Source organism: Trachemys scripta, chromosome 3, assembly GCF_013100865.1.
Source record: "Trachemys scripta elegans isolate TJP31775 chromosome 3, CAS_Tse_1.0, whole genome shotgun sequence".
Classification (NCBI taxonomy): Eukaryota; Metazoa; Chordata; order Testudines; family Emydidae; genus Trachemys; species Trachemys scripta.
Genome location: NC_048300.1, coordinates 188,820,713 through 188,842,927, shown reverse-complemented (window position 1 = coordinate 188,842,927; position 22,215 = coordinate 188,820,713). Strand labels below are relative to the sequence as shown.

Genomic DNA, 22,215 nt, shown 5'->3' with positions numbered 1-22,215 from the left:
GTCACTATTACCAAGTGGTCCAGCTATATTCACCTCTTGGACCAGATCCTGTACTCCACTTCGGACAAAATCAAGACTTGCCTCTCCTCTGGTGGGTTCCAGGACCAGCTGCTCCAAGAAGCAGTCATTTAAGGTGTCAAGAATCTTTATCTCTGCATCCTGTCCCGAGGTGACATGTACACAGTCAATATGGGGATAATTGAAATCCCCCATTATTATTATTATTATTGAGTTTTTTATTTTTTTAAAAATGGGATAGAGAATAAGATGGAGAATATCTTATTGTCCTTATATAAATCCATGGTATGCCCAAATCTTGAATACTGCGTACAGATGTGGTCTCCTCATCTCAAAAAAGATATACTGGCATTAGAAAAGGTTCGGAGAAGGGCAACTAAAATGATTAGGGGTTTGGAACAGGTCCCATATGAGGAGAGATTAAAGAGGCTAGGACTCTTCAGCTTGGAAAAGAGGAGACTAAGGGGGGATATGATAGAGGTATATAAAATCATGAGTGGTGTGGAGAAAGTGGATAAGGAAAAGTTATATACTTGTTCCCATAATATAAGAACTAGGGACCACCAAATGAAACTAATGGGCAGCAGGTTTAAAACAAATAAAAGGAAGTTCTTCTTCACACAGCGCACAGTCAACCTGTGGAACTCCTTGCCTGAGAAGGTTGTGAATGCTAGGACTATAACAGGGTTTAAAAGAGAACTAGATAAATGCATGGAGATTAAGTCTATTAATGGCTATTAGCCAGGACAGGTAAGGAATGGTGTCCCTACCCCCCTTTTGTCAGAGGGTGGAGATGGATGGCAGGAGAAAGATCACTTGATCATTACCTGTTAGGTTCACTCCCTCTGGGACACCTGGCATTGGCCACTGTCCGTAGACAGGATACTGGGCTGGATGGACCTTTGGTCTGACCCAGCATGGCTGTTCTCTCTAATCTCCCTGAGCATTTCACAGTCACTATCACCATCCTGGTCAGGTGATCGGTAATATATCCGTACCGCTATATTCTTATTATTAGAGCATGGAATTTCTAGCCATAGAGATTCCATGGTACAGTTTGATTCATTTACGATTTTTACTTCATTTGATTCTATGCTTGTTTTCACATATAATGCCACTCCCCCACCAGCATGACCTGTTCTGTCCTTCCAATATATTTTGTACCTTGGTATTACTGTATCCCATTGATTATCCTCATTCCACCAATTTTCTGTGATGCCTATTATATCAATATCCTCATTTAATATGAGGCACTCTAGTTCACCCATTTTATTATTTAGACTTCTAGGACTGGTATATAAGCACTTTAAAAACTTGTCTCCTTTTAGCTATCTGCCATTACACGATGTAATTGAATGGGACTCTTTTTTATTTGACTGTTTCTGATCAGACCCTGCTTGTATTTTATCATTTTCCATCCTTTGGTCGTCACTAGGACATAGAGATTCTCTATTAATAGATCCCCTAAGGGATGTCTGAGCCATGTGCTCCTCCGCACCTGTCGGCTTTTCCCAGCCCTTAGTTTAAAAACTGCTCTACGACCTTTTTAATGTTAAGTGCCAGCAATCTGGTTCCATTTTGGTTTAGGTGGAGCCCATCCTTCCTGTATAGGCTCCCCCTTTCCCAAAAGTTTCCCCATTTCCTAATAAATCTAAACCCCTCCTCCCTACACCATCGTCTCATCCACCATTGAGACTCTGCAGTTCTGCCTGTCTAACTGGGAGCATTTCAGAGAATGCTACCATGGAGGTCCTGGACTTCAATCTCCTACCTAGCAGCCTAAATTTGGCCTCCGGGACCTCTCTCCTATCCTTCCCTATGTCAAGGAGACTGGATAGCCATCTGTCTTGGATGGTTTAGACCAGGGGTAGGCAACCTATGGCACGCATGCCGAAGGCGGCACGTGAGCTGATTTTCAGTGGCACTCACACTGTTCGGGTCCTGGCCATCGGTCCGGGGGGCTCTGCATTTTAATTTAATTTTAAATGAAGCTTCTTAAACATTTTTAACCCCTTATTTACTTTACATACAACAATAGTTTAATTATATATTATAGACTTATAGAAAGAGACCTTCTAAAAACGTTAAAATGTATTACCGGCACGTGAAACCTTAAATTAGAGTGAATAAATGAAGCCTCGGCACACCGCTTCTAACAAAATGAAGGGACAGTGTGGAGCACGTGCCTGGCATAGCACAAAACTGTGCCTGTGGCTAAGACATATGCTTTATGCTGCTATTTGACCAGGGGCAAAAAACTTAGCTCAGTTTCATCTGTTAGTGTCTCAGTGCAAATTAGGTGAATGTGTGATTTCCTTATTAGCCGACTTAACCAATGAGATTGATGCTGCATGGAGGATTTTGCTCCATGTCTTGAGGAACAGGGAGCAGCTCCCCACAGAAAGAGGAAGTCCACTTCCTCTGCAGAAGAGAAGCGCATTGTGTTGGTTTCAGATTTGTTGCTGCACCATGGAAGTCAATGGGAACAGGAGCAGGCCCTTGGTGTGCAACATCAGGTATTTAAACAAACAAAAAAGGCCTAATCATCAGAGAGGCTGGACACTGGAAGTTCTCATGGAGTCATCGGCAATTCTAGCTAAGCCTAAATAAAGATTGTGGTGTTTGCATTTAGGGAACCAAGTTAGAAAAGTTAGGCCCAAGCCTTTAAACATTTATCTAGAGTAAATCAGTTGCAAGGGAACTATGGCATATATATAAATAAAACCCCTCTGCCAGCTGGTGTCAGCAGCTAAAAGGACCAGGTTCAATTATCTAGGAGTTCCTCCTGAAAACCTAAATAACCCCACCTCAGGCCCACCCAGAAACCTGGGAAACGACATTAACCCACCCTGGGAACCCTGCAGGGTCAGCCACCACCTGAGCACCCCCTTGGGACCAGGGCTGTGGCACCCTGCCTCTATTTCCCCACTTCAGAGCCCCTTAAGAACTGCACAATCTCTCTCATGGGGCTGAAACCACTCCTGCCTGGGGCTGGTTTAATAACAGACACAGTTCAAAATAAAGTCCATCACCCCAGCACAACTTGCAGACAGAACGTTTGAGAACCGCTGCTCTAAACTATGGGGCAGGCCTCCCAAGGGAGGCATGAGCTGTGGGTTTGTTCTTTTTTTTTTTTTTTTTAAGAGCTCTGGCTGTCAGCCCTAGGTGGCTGGGGCTTGTGAAGAAAGGGTGAGCACACCTGGAAGGTGGGGATAAAGGGGACAGCCAGAACCCTTCCGCCCGAGCTCAGGATCTCCTTCCCCCACCCCTCAATCCCTCACCGGGAGGCAGCCCAGGCTTGGGCTCTCCTCCCCCCTAACTCCCAATCCCTAACTTGGAGGTAGTGGGGCTCCGGCTGTCAGCCCCAGGATGGCAGCAGCGCAAAAGTAAGGGCAGCAACAGGGCGCTAAGTCTGCTGTGAAAAGTGATACTGCTTTTCACATTGCCACCCTTACTTCTGTGTTACTTCTAGCACGGCACTGCCTTCAGAGCTGGGTGCCCAGCCAGCAGCCGCTCTGCCTTCACCGCTGGGTGGTAGAATACATATTTGTGGGAGGGAGGGGGTATAAATGACTACAGACACGAAGAAGGGGGCCTAAGCAAATAAGTTTGAGAACTACTGGTTTAGAGTAAGGCTGTCTGCCTCTCTGTTTTAGGGAGCAATCTACTTTCTCTTGCTCTCTGTCTTTTGGTTCTCGTGTGTGGTCTTGTTCTGAATTCTCAGAAGTAAAGCAGAATTACATTGCAACCTTCCAGCCAGGGGCATTTTAGGTTTTTTAAAATAACTTCTCTGTGCACAGGCCATGAACATAACACTTCCCTCCTCCCCAGCTCCCCCACTCACAGTTTGTTGTCCAGGGTTGCTGGAGTCCAAGAACTCTGGCAGGCCACACTGCAGCCCATTAAGGAAGTGCTGCCTGAGTCACCCTGGAGTTTCTGTTGGTGGCACAGCTGCAGTGATTTTAGCTTTAATTCCTGTTGGGTTCCCGGAAGCTAGCTCTGGAGACCCTTAGGTCGGCTGATGCTCTCTGTGGCTTCAGCCAAGCCACTTCTGTGCCATCATCTTCCTTCAGCACTGCCTCAGCTCAGCACCTTCTGCTCAGTTCACCATTCTGAAGTCATTTACCACTTTGCTTCTGTGTAAAGTCTTCAGAGAGGAATCAGTGGTGTCTAGAACCCTTAACAAAGTCCTTACTACCAAAGCAATACCGCTAGCGGAAGATAGGAGCCCCTTTTTATTACTTTCTCTTTAGGTCTGTCCACTTCCAGGTTCCCTTTACCAGCGGTGCCTCACTGTAGTCTTGGTCATGGTGACCCTCTCACCCCAAGCACGTTTGGTGTAGCTTTCTAGTCCCTTCATTTCCCAACAGCGTCAACAGCATTTCATTGCTCCTAAATTACAGCTATATTTTAACAATAATGTCCCAAACTATCATGCACCTGAAATGCAAATGGGGCCTGGCCTGTAGAGTCACTTCCAGTTGCTCATCAACAGATGGCCGCAAAGAGTTCCATTTTAAGGAGCCCCTGTCCATCTGGAGTTCTCAAGCAGCAGTGGGGTGTTCTCCTTATTCACCAACATTTGTCAATAGTGAGCTCCCTACCCTACAGGGCTTCTGGCCACAGGATTTACATCTAGGAATATTCCAGGGACCTGAACGAGAGAGTTAGAGTGAAAATGGGTGTAATGACCATGTGGGAAGTAATGATGTGAGGTGTTTACTTGTAGCCACTAGATGTTTCTGTTTGCAGGTTGTGGTGCCTGGTATACGAAGGACACAAACTTGGAAGTGAAGTTGCATGGAAGCATGTTCGTTTGTGTCTGTAGTTGTTGCTGTTTTCCCAACACCTCCTGTTTGGTATGGGCTCTAATCCCATGCAGGAAGGGTTTGTGGTCTTCTAGCAAGATGACCCTTTAAGATGATTGTCTTAGGGGCAGCATAAGTGGCTCTCTGTTCTCAGTTATACCAATTTAATGCCATTCCTACAACTGAGCAAAGTTTGGCTGTTCAAACAAATAAATAACAATTTAAAGAAGAAGAGGTCAGACTGATATTTATTTAATATGAGAAAATAAACCAATTTTATTCAAATAACTGCCTGCTAATCAAGATTGGGAAACAGTATTATCAATGGTTCAGATGTCTTTCTTCATTCAACACATACAAGTTTTAAAGCTATATGAGAAATTTCAACTCTTGTATCCAAAGGCCTAGAAAGAAACAATACAGAGATTTTTCTTAGCTTTAAAATGTGAAAAAGTAAAAAGCCCAAAAAGCTCTGCTTCTTCAATAACAAAATATCCTGCCTATTATATAAAGTAGGACATTAATTGTATTCACGGTTTGTAGCAAGTACAGTCACGGAATCATAACACTAAAGGGAAATGCTTTTTCTTTAAATTATTATTGTTGTTTATTATGTGTATTGCAGCAGAAGTTATAAGCTCCACTCAGGGTCCTATTGTAGTAGAAGCTGTACACAAATAAAACACAGAGACGGTTTCTGCTTCAAAAAGCTTACAGTCAAATCTAAAATTATACATGGACAGAATACTTACGTCACCTGAAAATGACAAATATGCTAAGGGGCCAATCCCGTCTTCCTTGCTTACTCGGAGAGTCCATGGAGGCTGGAAGGTAAATGGTTACCTTTCGTTGTCAACCACCATAAATAGGTTTTAAAAGTAAATAGAAGCTTTTTTTTTAAGCCTGACCAGATCTGAGTTCAAAGTTCTTTCTAGCATTTCTCCTGCAAGAGTTAGTGATATAAGTAGCCCTTATAGCAGTGGAGGGACGGAACCTTAAACGTTTCTGATATTAATGACATGGCTGGAGAACCTCAGCCCCCTGAACTTGGATCCTGGCAGGTAAGTACAAATTTTAATGTACTTTCAAATGAATGATTTTGTATTTGTAGAGTGCTTTGAAGCAGTAAAGTGCTAGATAAGTGCTAAGCATGATCATTATTCATATTAAATATTTTGTTTTAAAACATGTTTGTAATTTTTAAGAACAACTATGGGCCAGTTTAGGGCCAAACTGACCCATATCAGAGATTGGAATCTCTAAATTTGCACCCACAGCTTCCTACACATTGCTGTAGGGATTTGCCCTCATATGGAATCCCTGGATCCCCCAAATTCCACCTCTACACTGGCACCCATCATCCTCCCTCACCTACATGGCAGCAGTGTATATGTGGGGAAGCATGCATAGGTTAATATGGACCCCATCCACCTGATTCCACTTCAAACCCACCCTCAATACCCCAGGACTTTGTCCCCTTCATACAAGGTTATCTAACAAGTCAGGATTCTAAGCTGTTTCATGTATTTATTTAGAGTTTAAAGGCATTTGTGTTCACCTTTCAGATTTCTTTATCAAATTTGGCTTGGAGCTGTGAAGTCATTAATTGAAAACACTGAAGGCAGAAGGTGTCTGGGGATTACTGAATACTAAATTCTCTAGGTAAGGCTATGATTTTGTCACAGTGGTCATGGAAGTCCAGGAATCCGTGACTTCCAAAGACCTCTCCGACTTCAGCCTCTGCGGCTGGGAGGTGCAGGGTCCTGCCACTTCCCACAGCAGCAGGGAGCTGTGAGGTACCCCGCAGCTCTCGACCTTTGCAGGGGGACCCCCGCAGCTCCCCTGCCCTCACAGCAGGGCAGAGGGACCCCACAGCCCCTGGCCACCATCGGGGTAGGTGATCCTGGAAGCTCATCACCGCGGCAGCAGCAGGGGGATCCCCACAGCTCTCCGCCACCGCCGCAGGGCAAGGGGACCCCCAGAGCCCCTGGCTGCCATGGGGGAAAGTGATCCTGGAAGCCCACCACCGCAGCGGCGGCAGGGGGATTCCCAGAGCCCCTGGCCACCACGGGGAGCAGGAGGATCCCTAGAGCGCCCAGCTGCCAAGGTGGGCAGGGGGACTCCCGCAGCTCCACACTGCGGTGGAGGCAGGGGAACCCTGCCGCTCCCCTCTGTGGGGAGGGGCAGGGGGACCCTGGAGCTCTGAGCCCCCACGGGTGGTGGGGGTTCCTGAGCTCCCAGCCACCCACAGCTGCCCAGTCCTTTCCCGTTTTATCATGGATCTTTTTAGTAAAAGTCAGGGACAGTTCGTGAATTTTTCTTTATTGCCCATGGCCTGTCCGTGACTTTTACAAAAACTTAGCCTTAGCCATGGGGAAGATCTGTAGCTGATCTAAATTGTCATCGCTCCATTGATGTTGATTGCGTGAGGAGTATTTACTCCAGCTGAGGATTTGCCACCAAAGCCACAGAGCCCCCTTTGTGAAGGGCTTCACGGTCTCTGAAGATTCATCACATGACAGCAGTTGATTTTTCACTGGGAAAGACTTTTCCCTTTCTTTTTATTGCCAGCAATGCCCCGCCGTTGCCAACATTAAACAATGCCATGAGCTCTCACTCGTTCAAAACCAAAGACTTAGATAAAAATTACATTGGCAAGAATAAGTTAGGGAGGGTGGCGACTCAGCACTTAGGGGAACATTTTAAATCCATTTAGCAGGAGGTTAGCGCTGGAGTGCAATGGGCTTTATGCATTCAGACACAACAGGGTGTGCATTGTTATGCCATAATTGCCCGCCTTGGGTGTGTGTGGTGTGAGGCAAGAGGCCAAAGGCTGAATGCTTTAACTCACCCGCACGAGAAATGAGATTGAGGCAGAACAATGCGTGCGCCTGTTATGCCTTATTGTTATTATCAAGTAGATCTGTGTTGTTGTTGTTATAAATAGAAAATGACTGGTGACAAAGATGCTGGTTTGAATCGCTTCAGAGGCCGTACTCTTACGCTGTGGTTACTGATGTCAGACCAATTTAGTGGCTGTACTTTAGGCCAATGGGTCTGACTCACTGCTAGAAAGTCCACATCACATGATTTCTGAATCCTATTTTATCATGTGATGCGGTGGCAGGGTTTCACAGCAGTCTCCAGTGAGGAGTGCTGGAAATTCACCCAGGAGCAGGTTAGCATACCTGAAAGAGGTCAGGAAGCAGCCCCTTGGACCTGTGCCCACTCTAAGGCTCAGAGTGCCCAATAATTCCTCTGTTGCCCCAAGAGATTACTAAATTATCCTGGCTACTGAAGTCCAGATCCTGTTCTCACTGAAGTAAATGATAAAACTCCCATTTAAATCAATGGGAGCATGATCAGGACCTTAGCTGATATCCAGTACCATTGTCAGTGATTCACATGAGCTTCACTTTATGACACTACCTTCCATCCAAGGATCTCACAGCACTTTACAACATTAATCAATTAAACCTCACCACACTGCTCGGAGGTGGGGATAGATTATATCCACATTGCAGATGGGTCAATGGAGGTCCACACTCTGATGCCCTTATTCACAATTAATAGAATTTGACTCCATAAATAGTCTCATTAAAGTTGATGGGACCATTCATGGAGGAATGTGCTACTCAGTGTAAGTAAAGTATCTAGCCCGGGGAGCTGAAGTGTCTTGTTCAATGACTCTCAGCAAGCATCAAAAGAGTTGGGGATGGAGCAGACTTCTAGGAGTCCTGTTCCAACAACCAGACTATAATCCCTCCCAGAATATTTGTTAATTTAGCCCTAAATCTAATCCTTAACACAAATGGTAATCACAATGTTTAGAATCACATTGCTCTCCATTCTATTTTGTGTCATTATGGCTTACTTATTAGAGTCTCAAAAAGCTGTGGAGAAACTCACATTTCCTAACAGGCTATGAATGGTCTGGTTGTCTTTTTTTTCTTTTCTTTTTTTTTAAATCAATAAAAAAGATAGAGAAATTGGCTATTTGTAAATGTCATTTAATTATTACTTGTTTCCAAACAACAGTGCAATGTAGTGCAAAAAGAGATTAATTTGGTGCCAGAAGTCATTTCACAACTTCTTTAGAGTCTGTGGTTCCACAGGGATGGTTCAGAAGCAACAAAAGCCACCCAGTAACAATACAGTATCTACGCTGATATGACCCATTTCCAACTGAAATGGTTCTTTGGGAGTTGAAGGCTATTCACGGGTGCTAGTGTTCTACAGCATGAACAGCTTTTAGGGGGTCCCTGTAATACCCTCTGCATGCAACACCCAAACTTTGCTACTTCAATGTTTTAACCTCGGGCGGTCTTCTGCCAACAGCTTCCACCCTGAGGTGCTAATTGACAGAACCAATGCTGAGAACCATTAAGCATGGCTGGATTGCTTCTCCTCCACTAAAAACGACACCCTACCTAGTTTTCTTTTAAACACGCCGCTTCATAAAAAGAGTGAGACAGACACAATGGGGGCGTGGTTATACTGTTAGGTACCACCAAAGAGCGTGTGGTTCTCTAGCCCATGCAACCCATTGAATCATAGGCAATGATATTAGACTATAGCAGCACAGCCTAGTCCAACATGTAGAATAATTTCTAAGGGAGTCACTGAGTTTCTCCATTTACACCAAAAGCAGAATTTGGCCCCTTGTTGTGCTTATCACTTTACTGAAAACCATATATCACTGCTATTTCTGTTTTCTTCAAATATTCATTATTCTCTAAAGACAAAGGCCCAGATGGGAGTTGGGCACCCAAATACCTCTGAGGAGCTGCTCCAAAGTCTCTGAAAAATTCTGCCCATGGGACGTCAAAGGAAACAGAATTTGTGCTCTTTATTTGTATAGATTTCCCTAATGTGGGTGACGCTCGTCCAGCCAAGCGCTTGAACACACAAGTAGTCCTTACTCTCATGCTTAAAACTAAAATGTGTTTAAATGCTTTGCTGGACAGGGACTTTTGTGGTATTCTAGTCTTAGGAGCAACGTGCACTGAAGTCTATTATACCGTGGCTAGAGAACTGGGCTCAAGAATAGTGGCAATGGAACCTCCGCCTGCTTCTCTCTCTCTAGCTCTCTTTGTATCTGGAGCCTACCCAATGGGGTGGCCTTTGAGTAGACACTTCATAGAAAAGCGCAGCCACCCCGCCAGAGACATCACATAATAGAAGTGTCTATTTGGCGGCGGAGTTTGCTGAACTAATGATAGTGTCGTAGTTCGGGGGGTGATGAGGTGCAGCTCAAAAAATGCACTTTATTCCAAGTGTATTATTGTCTTCAGTGTTGAAAATTTTTAAATCTCTGCAATAAGGGAATGGGGGAGGGGGATGATTTAGGTCCTGTCATAGTGCCATAGAGGAATTCCTGGCTGCCCGAAATCCCAAGTCTTAGAAATGCCACTGAGTTCATACAATACTTGCTGCATAGTTAAAAAAAAGCTCCCACACATGCCTGCTTCTGATTTTCCCCGAGCTGGTGAGAGGCAGGGAATGAGCAGAGGATTGGCTCCAGCCTTTTCCATCCTCTTGGGGGCATGGATCAGCGTTCACATTGCACTCCCGTCAATACCCGGCCTGGGCTGGGCAAGCTAATGATCCAACCAGCAGATTAAATGCGGTAATGAATCTTGGTCACGTGCCACATGCGGTGCATTGCACATATGCTATGAAGAAGAATTGGCCATCATAGCATGGGTGGGGTCTCATATTTTGCTGCTGGTATAGGCCAGTAGTAAATGACTATCCTGCTAGAACAAGGACACAAAGGAATCACTGTGACTCAGAGGGTGTCTTAGGGTCACAGTGACTCCTGGTGCTACTCCTAGGATGGACTAATTTATACACCATTCCTTGCTCAGTGCTGTCACAGTCTAGCCCATTGTTCATGGTTACAATATCTCTAGGATACCACATTAAAAGAAATGGATTTTAAAAAAATAAATAGGCTTTAATACTAAAATTTCTCTAAAAATGAATTAGCTCCTTCAGCTACTCAACAAGTCTAACCCTTTCCTGTCTCTTCTGGCATCGCTAGCTAGTCACAGATGTGAGCATTAAAGAAGAGATAAAAGATGCAGCAAAGGGAGAAAATCTGCTAGAAAAAAAAAATTTACATCAGAAATATATCATGAAGGATGACAATGTGGAGAGAAATAATAAACAAATTCAAACTTCCCAATGCCTAAACAAAAATCTATAAAGAGAATGGAGGATTTCATTTCTTTTCTTAAAATGTTCAACTCATTTTAAAAAGGGAAAGTTTCTATCAGCTGCTGGGGCTTAATCGGGCTGTAAAATCACTCTCTGGTGATGCTGGCTTTATGCTACCTAATTTTTCAATAAGCCAATAAACCCACCCACCAATCAAATATCTGCCCCATCAGGAAGGAGGCTGACACCCATTTGTGGCTCTGGCTTCCACTGCAATGTTGGGATGTTGAGGGATAAGAGAAGTTCTGTTGCAATAACTGGCCTTTGGATCAATGAGTCCTATCAGTTTAAAAGATGGCATGGCCTGTATCAGGAGACAGGAGATGGACAGTATGCACTAAAACTAGGTTCTCAACTTTTTCTTTACCCCCTTTTCCATACTGTAACACCCCCGAACCTCTCTCCCATACAGCTGAGGTCTATCTGTGACCCCCCTCTCATCTAGCGATATGGGAAGGGCAGAGAAGTCATGACCAAACTGAGGTTGAGAGGCCAGGTCTATTGTTTCTCTAGTGCCTGTAGTCCAGAACCTCAAAAGTATTTAGTCTCCTAACTTCCATTGATTTTAATGGAAGTAAGGGCGCTACATACCTTTGGGGATCTGGGCTTATGTTCCTATTTCTCTCATGTTTTGTTATGCGGTATGGAAAATAAAGGAGGAAAGAAATGCTGGACCTGGGCTGAGACAGGGAGAGATGGGTAGCAAAAGGTGTGAAGCTTAACAAGTGGTTCACGAGAACTGTTACTACACAAAGTGCATGGTCAGTCTCACGTACCCGAACAGAAAAGTGGCTGCTTTCCTGTCCTCAGTCCCTTTGGCTAACTTCCTTCTGATACGTGCATGCCATTTTTCCCTGCCAGTTAACCTTTAAGCTGATCCAAACATGGGGCAAGGCTGATATCCAGTAGTTATATATGCAGCAAAATATATCTTGGAGCTGCATTCCAATGGGAAAGCAACATCCTCTGAAGATTTCTTTCCTTGGAGAGGGCAGGTGTTAGTTATGATTCCTATTTTAAGTGTCCAAGAAACAGGTACTTCCTTAGTCTTCTCACCTTTACAGCTAAGGCGGCTTATCAGCAACTCAAATATCCTAACAGAAAATCAGAGTGTTACTAATGTATGAGTTCTCCTAGCAGCCCCGAAATTAAAGAGGAATTGACATGGGTTCCAAATATGAATGGAGCGTTGGACTGAGTGAACTAATATCTTTGAAACAAATACCTAAGAAATGTTTGGATGAAATGGACATCTTTACAGACATTTGGTCTGCATTTCTGAAATGTAGATGATTAAATCCATATTGTTGGCTTCTTCCCCCTCTGCACTATGTCTCTCTTTACATCTTGCAAGAAATTTATGAACAAAGTTATTGTAAATCTGTTCTGTCTGTCTTGTCACTTAGATTCTTTTCAGAAATGTTGCTTTGCCAATATAGATAAACAATCTCCCGCAGGATTAACACATACTACTTAAAATTCTAAATACAATGGAAGGCCACAAAAATGCCTTGAGTAGAGGCATTCTGGAGCTCTTTAAAATCTCACTGGTGATGGTAAAAAGAAGCTTATCTGAACCTTCTGGGTCTAGAGATGGGGGATGGAAATCTTAACAGCACAACCTTCTATATGGATTTCCAGTATTTCTTTTTACTGGTCATATTTTGAGCCAAGAAGCACAAAGATGTGCAAAAATTACAGACTTGAGAACAAGGGTCTGAATTTCAAACTCACTCAAAGTTCAGGAGGGTTTGATCCAAAGTTTTGGGTCAGCCCATTATTGAGTTAGGGGTGAGGTGCAAAATTAGGATCCAGAACCAGATTTGAACCTCCTACAAAATTTGACATAAAGCTTGTCAGAAGATGGGTGGGGTTTTTAAAAATGTTCTGTGTGAAAAATTTTGATTGAAAACATTTTTCCCATTTTAACTGATTTTGATTTTTCACGTTAACATTGAAAAAGCAAAACTAACTTACTAAATAAATAAAATTTAGTCTTTTAGTTGCTGAAAACTGAAACAAATTGTGGTTTGGGGATTTTAAATTTTTATAACAAAAATTGCAAAAATGTTCAGAGACTATGGAAATTTTCTCATAAAGATGTCCATTGCATTGAAAAGCCATTTTCCACTAAAAAAACAAAAACAACCAACAACATTTTAGAAGGAAAATTTTAAAACCAGCTCTACTTTGAAGGTGTTCACACCTAGCGATTTTGGTATGGAGCTGTTTTTAATTAAAATGAAAGCAAACTGTATTAGAACATTTCAGAACCTTAAGAGGTTTTGTTCAAATTTGGTTCAAGAAATGGATGAAAGTTCACACAGGAAAAGCAGAAATTGGTATCTCTCCTGAACTGGTTCACCTAACCCTGCCTGAGACCCACTGTCTGTTTGTGTGAACTTCTTAAAGGAGCCAAGTAAAATAGGCACAGAACAGCAAGCTGCATCCTCTTTCTACTTCTTTATTCAAGTTCACACAGAACTCTGATTAGACAAAGCCTCTGATTTAAAAAAAAAAACCTGTTAAATGATGATTGAGAAAAGTGCAGTCTTGGTTAGCTGGAGTTCTGGTAGCCAAGCCATAGTGAAAAAAAATCCAAAATGGCCATTAATCAGACACAGGAAACCACTGTTCATTACAAACTAAATTTGCAGAGCCTTGGTTATAGCAGTCTCACAGAGTGAGTCAGCTCAACCAATATGCTGAGAAGAAAGAAAGAAAGAAAGAAAGAATTTAATCAATCAAAATAAATAATTAAATATCTTAATTTTTTTTTAAAATATACAAATAATTCCAATCTGGTTATTTTATGAAGACACATTTTTAATGAGCCCCATGTGCATGTGCGGACTCTTCTAATCTCATTGTATTTTGCTGGCTGTTACTAGTGCTCTCAGAGCCAGTTAATTTCTCAGCAACATTGTAAAGAGTGTGAACCTTTGCTTGTTTAAATAGCCCATTCTGAGGGAAGACTAGAGAGCTCATGGACTTTCTTCCAAGGTTTTGGAAAGTTCAGAACAAATTGACTGCTCTGTGCAATACTGCAGTCAGCCATAAATGTCATCATTCGATGGGCAAGATTCTGTTCTCAGCTGTGCTGGTGTGAATGCAGAGTAACTCCACCAAAGTCACTGGAATTACTCTAGATCTACATCCATGTAACAGAGCAGATTCTGGCCTTATAAGTTGTCTCCAGTCCATTAGCTTTCTAATTGCAAACAAGGGCCTGATCCTGGGTTCCCCCATTTGAGGGTTTGCCAGTGTGGAGTCCCACTGAGGTCACTGCGGTTTCATACAGGAGCAGGGGTCTGATAAGGAGTGCTAGAGTTCAATTTTATTTTATCTTTTCAAACAACTATACATCTCCAGATTTGATGAAGATTGGGAGCCTTCCTCTCCCTGATATATAGCTAGCTAAGGCAGCTCAATCTTTTATATTTCATACAAAAGAATTGTCGCTCTTAATTTCTTAAAGTAATTCACCAATAAAGTGATCAGTACTAAGCAGATCTGTTCATACAATGGCTGCCCATAGCACAAACTACTGGTAATCGCTTCGGAAAACAGCCCTAGTGCACAGTCAGAAGGGTCATTTAAACAGCAGTGATATGAAGCAGGAAACGAGTGGGACAAAGCCATTGTGCATTTGTGCTGGTATACTTGCCAACCTTCTGGCTAGGAGTGGGAGATTCTCTGCTTCAGGTCTCCCTTCTAGCTCATCCTCCTTAAGGTTTTCAGGCCAACCTGTTCTCTAGAATGGGAGATGAACTTTGAAAGGAGATCAATTTCAAAAGCTCAAAAATAAATTGGGTATTTCTCCCCAATCTGGCGTTCATGCGAGGCAACAGATTTCCACTCCCACCACTGGCTCCCAATCTAAATAAGCTGGCAAATGTACAGTTAAGGTGAGAATATCTAAAATGAGTCAGCTAGCTGTGAGGATTCTTTCTACACAACAGGGTAATTATATGGCCCCTATCACTACAGCGTCTGAGCACATCCCCCCAGAGAGCCAGTGGGCTTTTGGGTATCAGCACTGCTGTTCCAAGAACTGCCCAGTTCATCTCTCATTCTCTTTTCCTTTTATGATTTGGATGAAGTGGAAATATGCAAATCATATGCCCAGCAGCATCTGCAAGTTTGACATATTCACTGATGCTTTCCTCACTAGCGCCACATCAGTAATGAGCATCTTATAACCTCCTCCAGCCCCATTAAAACAGAGGTTTCTGAATATATACCTGCTAAGAAAATTTTTCCCTTAGGGTCAAACTCTTTTTGCTTTCATACACACCTCGTTCCTACTACCTCAAGGTTCCCACTAGCAGTGTTATTTTGGATAGATCACATCAGAAAAAAAGTGTCCTTGAAAAGGGCCAGAGAAGAAGCAGTTCTGTACATTCCTAACCCATCTACTTGAAATTTTCAGCTAAATATCCTATTTTTTAAAGTTCCCAATAAAATAGGTGGCTGATATTCCAAAAAAAAAAAAAAAAAAGATGAATAGTTTCAAATACTGATGATTGCCAATAATAATACTTGCTCCAGCTCTTGGGTTCAGATTCCAGAGGGTTTTTTACCCTCCTGCTGTTGCCTTATGTTTTCTCTAGGGAGAGGCAGATTTGGCCCTGACCAATACACTTTAACAGCTGAAGTCATGGGGATACCAACCAGAAACATGATGAAGAATATATCCTAAGGCAACAAGGAGAGGAGTCTGTGAACTGGGGATACTGAGCCCTTGCTGACGTCAGTTAGGATTTGCTGAGCCGCTTGGCCACATCTGCATAAGCTTGCTCAATTTCTTTGTCCGCAGCACAGGTGTTGGTGAATTCATCCCTGGCATAAGCATTCTTCAGGTATCGCCATAGCCCCATCATCTCTGTTGGGAACTCATAGTTGCGGTATTTCTTAGCTACAATCTAGAGCAAAGACAAAAAAAGAAACTTGCTGGTTTTAGGCTTTTAAACTTAAGAACATAAGAACATAAGAATGGCCCCACTGGGTCAGACCTAAGGTCCATCCAGCCCAGTATCCTGTCTACCGACAGTGGCCAATGCCAGATGCCCCCGAGGGAGTGAACCTAACAGGTAATGATTAAACCATCTCTCTCCTGCAATCCATTTCCACCCTCTGACAAACAGAGGCTAAGGACACCATTCCTTACCCATCCTGGCTAATCTCCATGAATTTATCTAGTTCTCTTTTATAGATTCATAGATTCTAGGACTGGAAGGGACCTCAAGAGGTCGAGTCCAGTCCCCTGCCCTCATGGCAGGACCAAATACTGTCTAGACCATCCCTGATAGACATTTATCTAACCTACTCTTAAATATCTCCAGAGATGGAGATTCCACAACCTCCCTAGGCAGTTTATTCCAGTGTTTAACCACCCTGACAGTTAGGAACTTTTTCCTAATGTCCAACCTAAACCTCCCTTGCTGCAGTTTAAGCCCATTGCTTCTTGTTCTATCCTTAGAGGCTAAGGTGAACAAGTTTTCTCCCCCCTCCTTATGATACCCTTTTAGATACCTGAAAACTGCTATCATGTCCCCTCTCAGTCTTCTCTTTTCCAAACTAAACAAACCCAATTCTTTCAGCCTTCCTTCATAGATCATGTTCTCAAGACCTTCAATCATTCTTGTTGCTCTTCTCTGGACCCTCTCCAATTTCTCCACATCTTTCTTGAAATGTGGTGCCCAGAACTGGACACAATACTCCAGTTGAGGCCTAACCAGCGCAGAGTAGAGCGGAAGAATGACTTCTCGTGTCTTGCTCACAACACGCCTGTTAATACATCCCAGAATCATGTTTGCTTTTTTTGCAACAGCATCACACTGTTGACTCATATTTAGCTTGTGGTCAACTACAACCCCTAGATCCCTTTCTTTTTTTTAAAACCCTTTTATAGTCCTTAATAGAACTTCATTCTTTTTGTTACACAACGGACAAGGGAGTCAAAACGGGCAGGGTCCTATAGTACAAGCCATCAAAAGGTCAACATTTCCTGACCATTACCATGCAAATACAGTACCTAGTCTCAGGGCTTGTCTACACGAACACTTAGTTTGCAGCAAACTGGGAGCGTAACCCTACCCCATGCTAGCCTGCTGCACACTAAGTATCCATGTGGTCCAGGCTGCCACCCACTAAAAGTGTGCTTTGAGCTTCCCTGCTTTGAAAGAGTGGTAAATTAAAGCGTACTAGGAACTTTTAGTGTGTGGCAGCAGGGTACATGTGGACTCTTAGTGCGCAGCAGACTAGTGTGGGATAGAGTTACACCCCAGCTTGCTACAAACTAAGTGTTTGTGTAGACAAGCAGTAAAAGAAGTCCAATACCACTGTGTGGTAACTGATGCCAAATCCTGACTTAGTACTAGTAAGTACTGTATCCAAAGATCCAACAGGCTCCACCATGGTTTTTTCCCCTCATTCCTCTAACAGCTGTGCTCCCTGGAATGGCATTATCAGAGAAGAAGCCTGGTCGGATGACACTTTAAAAGGTAGATAGTTTAAAGGGTGTGAACTGAGAAAAGACTAAAAAAATGAAACGTATTGCTTGGTCAAACAATCATGGCAGGGGATATAACCATCTACAAACATTGGAAAGATATACACAACGAGGAGGGGAAATATCTGTTCAGAATGGTACAGGGCAACGTGACTTAGATGCCAAGAACTAGGTGCCTTAGTAATATCTCAGGCTGATTGAACTAGGAGTATTGGTGTGAACTGGGAAAATACATCTGTGTATCAGGAAGTTTCCTATCTCTGAGATTTATTAGACTGGAAATCTCTGTAGAAGCCCAACCATTAAAGACATTTAGGCCTTGATTCAGCAAGTTACTTAACCACATGCCTTACTTGTAATACGTATATAATCAATGGGACTAACTCATTGCTTAAGGTTAGATACATGCTTAAGTACCTTGCTAGACTGGGGCCTTTCGTCCTGATTGGGCAATGAATTTCATAATACACTGTATGTAACAATCCTGCAGTGACAGAATGGACAAATTGATTGGGCTGGAAGGATTAGTTAATTTATTGGGTCTTTCCCATCTCTAGTTTTTATGACTGTAAAGTTACTCCTGAGCATAAAGGGAATTACATCCATATGTACTGTACAGCTCCCCTCTGTTTTCTAAAGTACTTATTAGAGTTTCCATCCATCTCAGGTTTTTCAGGACAGCTCTGTTCTTATAAGGGATTATGGTTTATTCTTATTACCAGGATCCCTTTGGCATACTCTAGGCAAAATCCATTTCTACGTTGCATCTATGCAACCCCACTCCTTTCAGAAGTGTTTCACAAGTGAACATAGACGATAGAACCCACTCATCAATTTAGGTTGAGATGCACACAATTTCCAATGGAAGTCTTTAACCAAAGGAGAACATCCTTTTTCTTATGTCTGTAAAACAGACCTAGGACAATAGGCTGCAGCTATGCACGTCGATAAGAGATTTATAATTCTACAAGATCTGTTTACCGCTCTTTCATTTTGCCTTAAGGAGATGGGAACTAGCAATGGGCCACACAATGAAAGCTTTAAGCATTAGCATTAAAATGTCTGGCTATGCCTCCATGAGGGAAGATGAGCCAGAGAAAGTGACAAACCAGTGAGAATATTATCACATTACTTGTGTAAGTGACTTAGGCATCACATTCTGTGTTCGCTTTTTAGATGTGTACAGTCAGCGCTCACCATGGCTTAGCTTATGTTTTCACTCATGGAGCCAAGGTGGATGCATGACTTGGCTCCACTTTCTAGCTCCTGGCTTGCCAATGTCTACCAGGTACTTGTTTTTTTCTGAAGAAACATGTAATCTGATAAATTGAATAAATACAGCACTTAGAAGAGAGAATGATGTATATCCTTTGCACTACGCCAGTGACCATTCTGCATCTTAAACCCTGGATCCCAGAGCTACCTTTCATTGTTAACTTTGCTATGTGAAATACCAGCTGAACAGCTGGTACATCTGAACAGATCTTCTTAGGTTATACATGGGTGGGAATGGATGCATAGGGTAAAACTCAGAGTGAAGGAGACCTGGGGTTCTAATCCTGGATCTGCTACTGATTCACTGTGTGACATCAGACAAGTCACTTCAAGCTCTCTGTGTCTGTTTCCCCATCTATAAAAAATGGGGCAAATTATGCTTAGCCCCTATTGTACAGTGCTTTAAGATCTGTTGAGAAAAGCACCATGAGTATGTCTACACTGCAGTTACACACTTGCAGCTGGCCAGTGCCAGTTGACTCGGGCTTGCAGGGCTCAGGCTGAGGGACTGTTTAATTCTGCTGTAGACGTTCGGGCTCAGGCTGCAGCCTGAGCTCTGGGACCCTACCGGCTCACCCGGTTCTAGAACCCAGCTCTAGCCCAAGCCCGAATGTCTACAATGCAATGAAATAGCCCCGGAAACCCGAGTCAGCTGGCACAGGCCAGCTGTGGGTTTTTAATCGTAGTGTAGACATATCCTAAGTGTTAAGCATTATTTTTATACATATGTAGTGCTACCTGATCAGGCATATACACACAATAGTCAGAAAAAATAAAAAATAATTTATAAAATAGTCCAGTGGAAAGAAAGAATCTGGATGACGAGGGTTTGCAGCTGTCATGGTAGCTAGCTTTAAAAATACACTTCCTATCAAGGGAAGCCAAAAGGTCACAACGCTTATACAACCCTATTTTATAAAACCAATGTGTGGGGGGCTGGGAGTGCAGAATGAGGGAGAAAGGGGCATTGGTAAGATAATCAGTCCAAGGAGATGTGCGGTTTAGTTGAGAGAGCCAGGTGTGAATTTATACCAACGTGAAGAAACAAAAAGGAAATACAGTGACAGAGTGCAACAAGTGCAAAAGATTAAAGACAAAATATTTTTAAATAGTCCAAATTAAAAGCAAACTGGCCTGTACGGTATTAGCTATGAGATATGCTGGTGTGTTTCTAATAGCTCCAGCTAGCACAAGCTTCTGTTCTTTCCTCCCTGCAAACCCAGACACTAGGGAAAGAAGAAAGCTGTATATATATTGGCCTCAAGCTCTTCCTCTTTCCCTGGTCACTATGTGCCAGAGAGGTCCTTAGTCCCTAGCTGTGGACCTTCCCCTACTATGTATATTCTTGAGGTTGGAGAATTGGACTCCAACAGTATCTGGCAGAGAGGAGAACTTCAGCTTGCTCTGACCCCTTTGACATCTACCAGCAGTGGGGCAGATAATGCTGTGAAGGAGAGATCTAGTGAATTTAATCGACCGCCTCCCTTTTACCTCAGAGGAAGGGATCTGGCCGCTCAGCAGGCCCCATATCCTGTTAATGCACCTGCTAGACTTACGCTTGGCTGCCAAAGGGGCGAGTCCTGTTTGCTCTACCTGAGTTGTGGCATACATCCCATAGAACCCAAACACCATATACTTGCTGACCCAGACTAGTGAATAGTGAGAGATGGAGTCTCTAGGGTGCTAGGAAGTACCATGCAATACCCTAGCCTATTCTGCCCACCTCACAGTGCACTGGAGATGAGCGGGAGCATCACATTGATGCACATTCTATCCAGTGTTTCTTCCTCTTTACAATCAAAGAGTCTTTTTAGATCTTGTTTAATTTTCTTTGCACTTTTGGCCAAGATCGTAGGACCTTACAAACTATTTATAGACCAGGCTCTTTCCTATAGAAAAGAAGGGACTGGCAGATAGAGCTACAGCATTTCTAGGATAGTTCAGGTTTACAGACTTGAGCACTTTACTGTCAGACCAGATTTGCTTATCCATCAGATGAAGCCTTTTACCTTAACAACATGAAGTTTGGGCAGAAGGTTGCAATCAGCAAGCGTCAGCTCATCCCCATCCAGAAACTTGCGTTTAGACACTTTCTCCTCTTCAGTGCTGTCTGCATCGATTTCTTCAGGGAGAGGGGTGTTCAGATAGTCATCCAGCTTCTTTAAAGCCTTTGTCAAACCTCTCTCAAGGCCTTTGTCAATAAATAAATAAATAAATAAATAGGTGGGTGGGAAGAAAGAAAGAAACACTCTCGTTAACACTGCCCGTGACCATACTTACGAAGCTAAGGCCAGATGCTCTGGTGTGGGGTTCTGTTTGTGCTGTATAAGCAGCTACATGAGGATTGCCCCAGGCTAGACCTAGTTTTCCAGTGACACAGGTGGCTCTTAGGTACAGCCCTCCCTCCTAACAGTATAGCAACAAAAAAGGGACAGAGGAAGGAGGAAAGGAGGTGCGGTCATGATGTTCCCACACCGCGCTGATCCTAGGCTGTGTTTTTGGTGCACTGCAGCCACTGGATCTCAAGGTAGGTAGAACAGCTGTAGATAGTATGGGGCGAATGACCATGTACACATGGACTGGGCGATGCCCCTGTACCCCCTCACACTGTTATTATTGAACATCCATCTAAGAAGGTCAATGAATTGGAGCTCCCCAATTCCAATAGCACTATTCTAGCTCTACAGTGTTGCCATTTTTTCTTTCATGTAAATTCATTTAAGGTGGTAGGAATGTCTCAGAAAATGCCAACCATAGTGCTATGGTGACGTTCCCCCAGTCACTTAGAAGATACAGTGTAATTGAAATGAAAGCAGTTTGACAACAATGAAATGTAATGTCACACAAAACACTTATGATATCCAGCCAGTTTCAAACCTCTTCCCATTTCAGAATTGAATTGGGGTCAAGTACCCCTTTCAGTCGATTTCAAAGGGGTTGCCCAGCAGAGAGGAGAATTTGGACCTTTCACTTTAAGACTTACTAAAGGCTAAATCCCGCAGTCAGTCCTTCCCCACACAATAAATTCCTTTTGACTCTAGTGGGAGTTCTGCACTCAAAATGATGACAAGATACAGCATATAACAAAGGTGCCAAATTCTCCAGCAAAAACATCAGCCCAGGTGCAAGATCTCTGTGTCTACACTTCACCATCATCAGAATGAACAAATTACAGATATTTTACTCATCCATCACAAGCAGTGTATTTGCCCCAGGTGAGTGAGTAGAAGTTTGCAAGGTATTACTTGGATTGAAAACTTTCGACTCTGGGACATGGACCATCTTTTTGTTCTGGGTTTGTACAGCACCTAGCAGGGCCAGCTCTAACTTTTTTGCCGCCCCAAGCAAAAAAAAAAAAAAAAAAAAAAAAGAGTGCCG

At 43.1% G+C, this 22,215-nt stretch overlaps 1 protein-coding gene and 1 long non-coding RNA gene across 4 annotated transcripts in view; one reads left to right on the top strand and one right to left on the bottom strand.

Annotated features, from left to right (window-relative positions):
* The first annotated feature begins 5,767 nt into the window (after positions 1 to 5,767).
* LOC117875376 overlaps positions 5,768 to 22,215 on the top strand; it is a 43,443-nt gene continuing 26,995 nt past the window's right edge. For both annotated transcript variants that reach the window (XR_004645257.1, XR_004645258.1), the window contains exons 1-2: positions 5,768 to 5,887; positions 6,392 to 6,488. This is a non-coding gene — a long non-coding RNA (uncharacterized LOC117875376). The remainder of the gene's footprint in view (positions 5,888 to 6,391; positions 6,489 to 22,215) is intronic.
* The window catches only part of CLIC5 (chloride intracellular channel 5), a 113,004-nt gene continuing 104,561 nt past the window's right edge, over positions 13,773 to 22,215 (bottom strand). For both annotated transcript variants that reach the window (XM_034766657.1, XM_034766658.1), the window contains exons 5-6: positions 20,847 to 21,028; positions 13,773 to 15,973 (exon numbers count right to left, since the gene is read on the bottom strand). In XM_034766657.1, the coding sequence (XP_034622548.1) occupies positions 15,806 to 15,973; positions 20,847 to 21,028 (350 nt within the window). In that variant the 3' untranslated portion in view covers positions 13,773 to 15,805. The remainder of the gene's footprint in view (positions 15,974 to 20,846; positions 21,029 to 22,215) is intronic.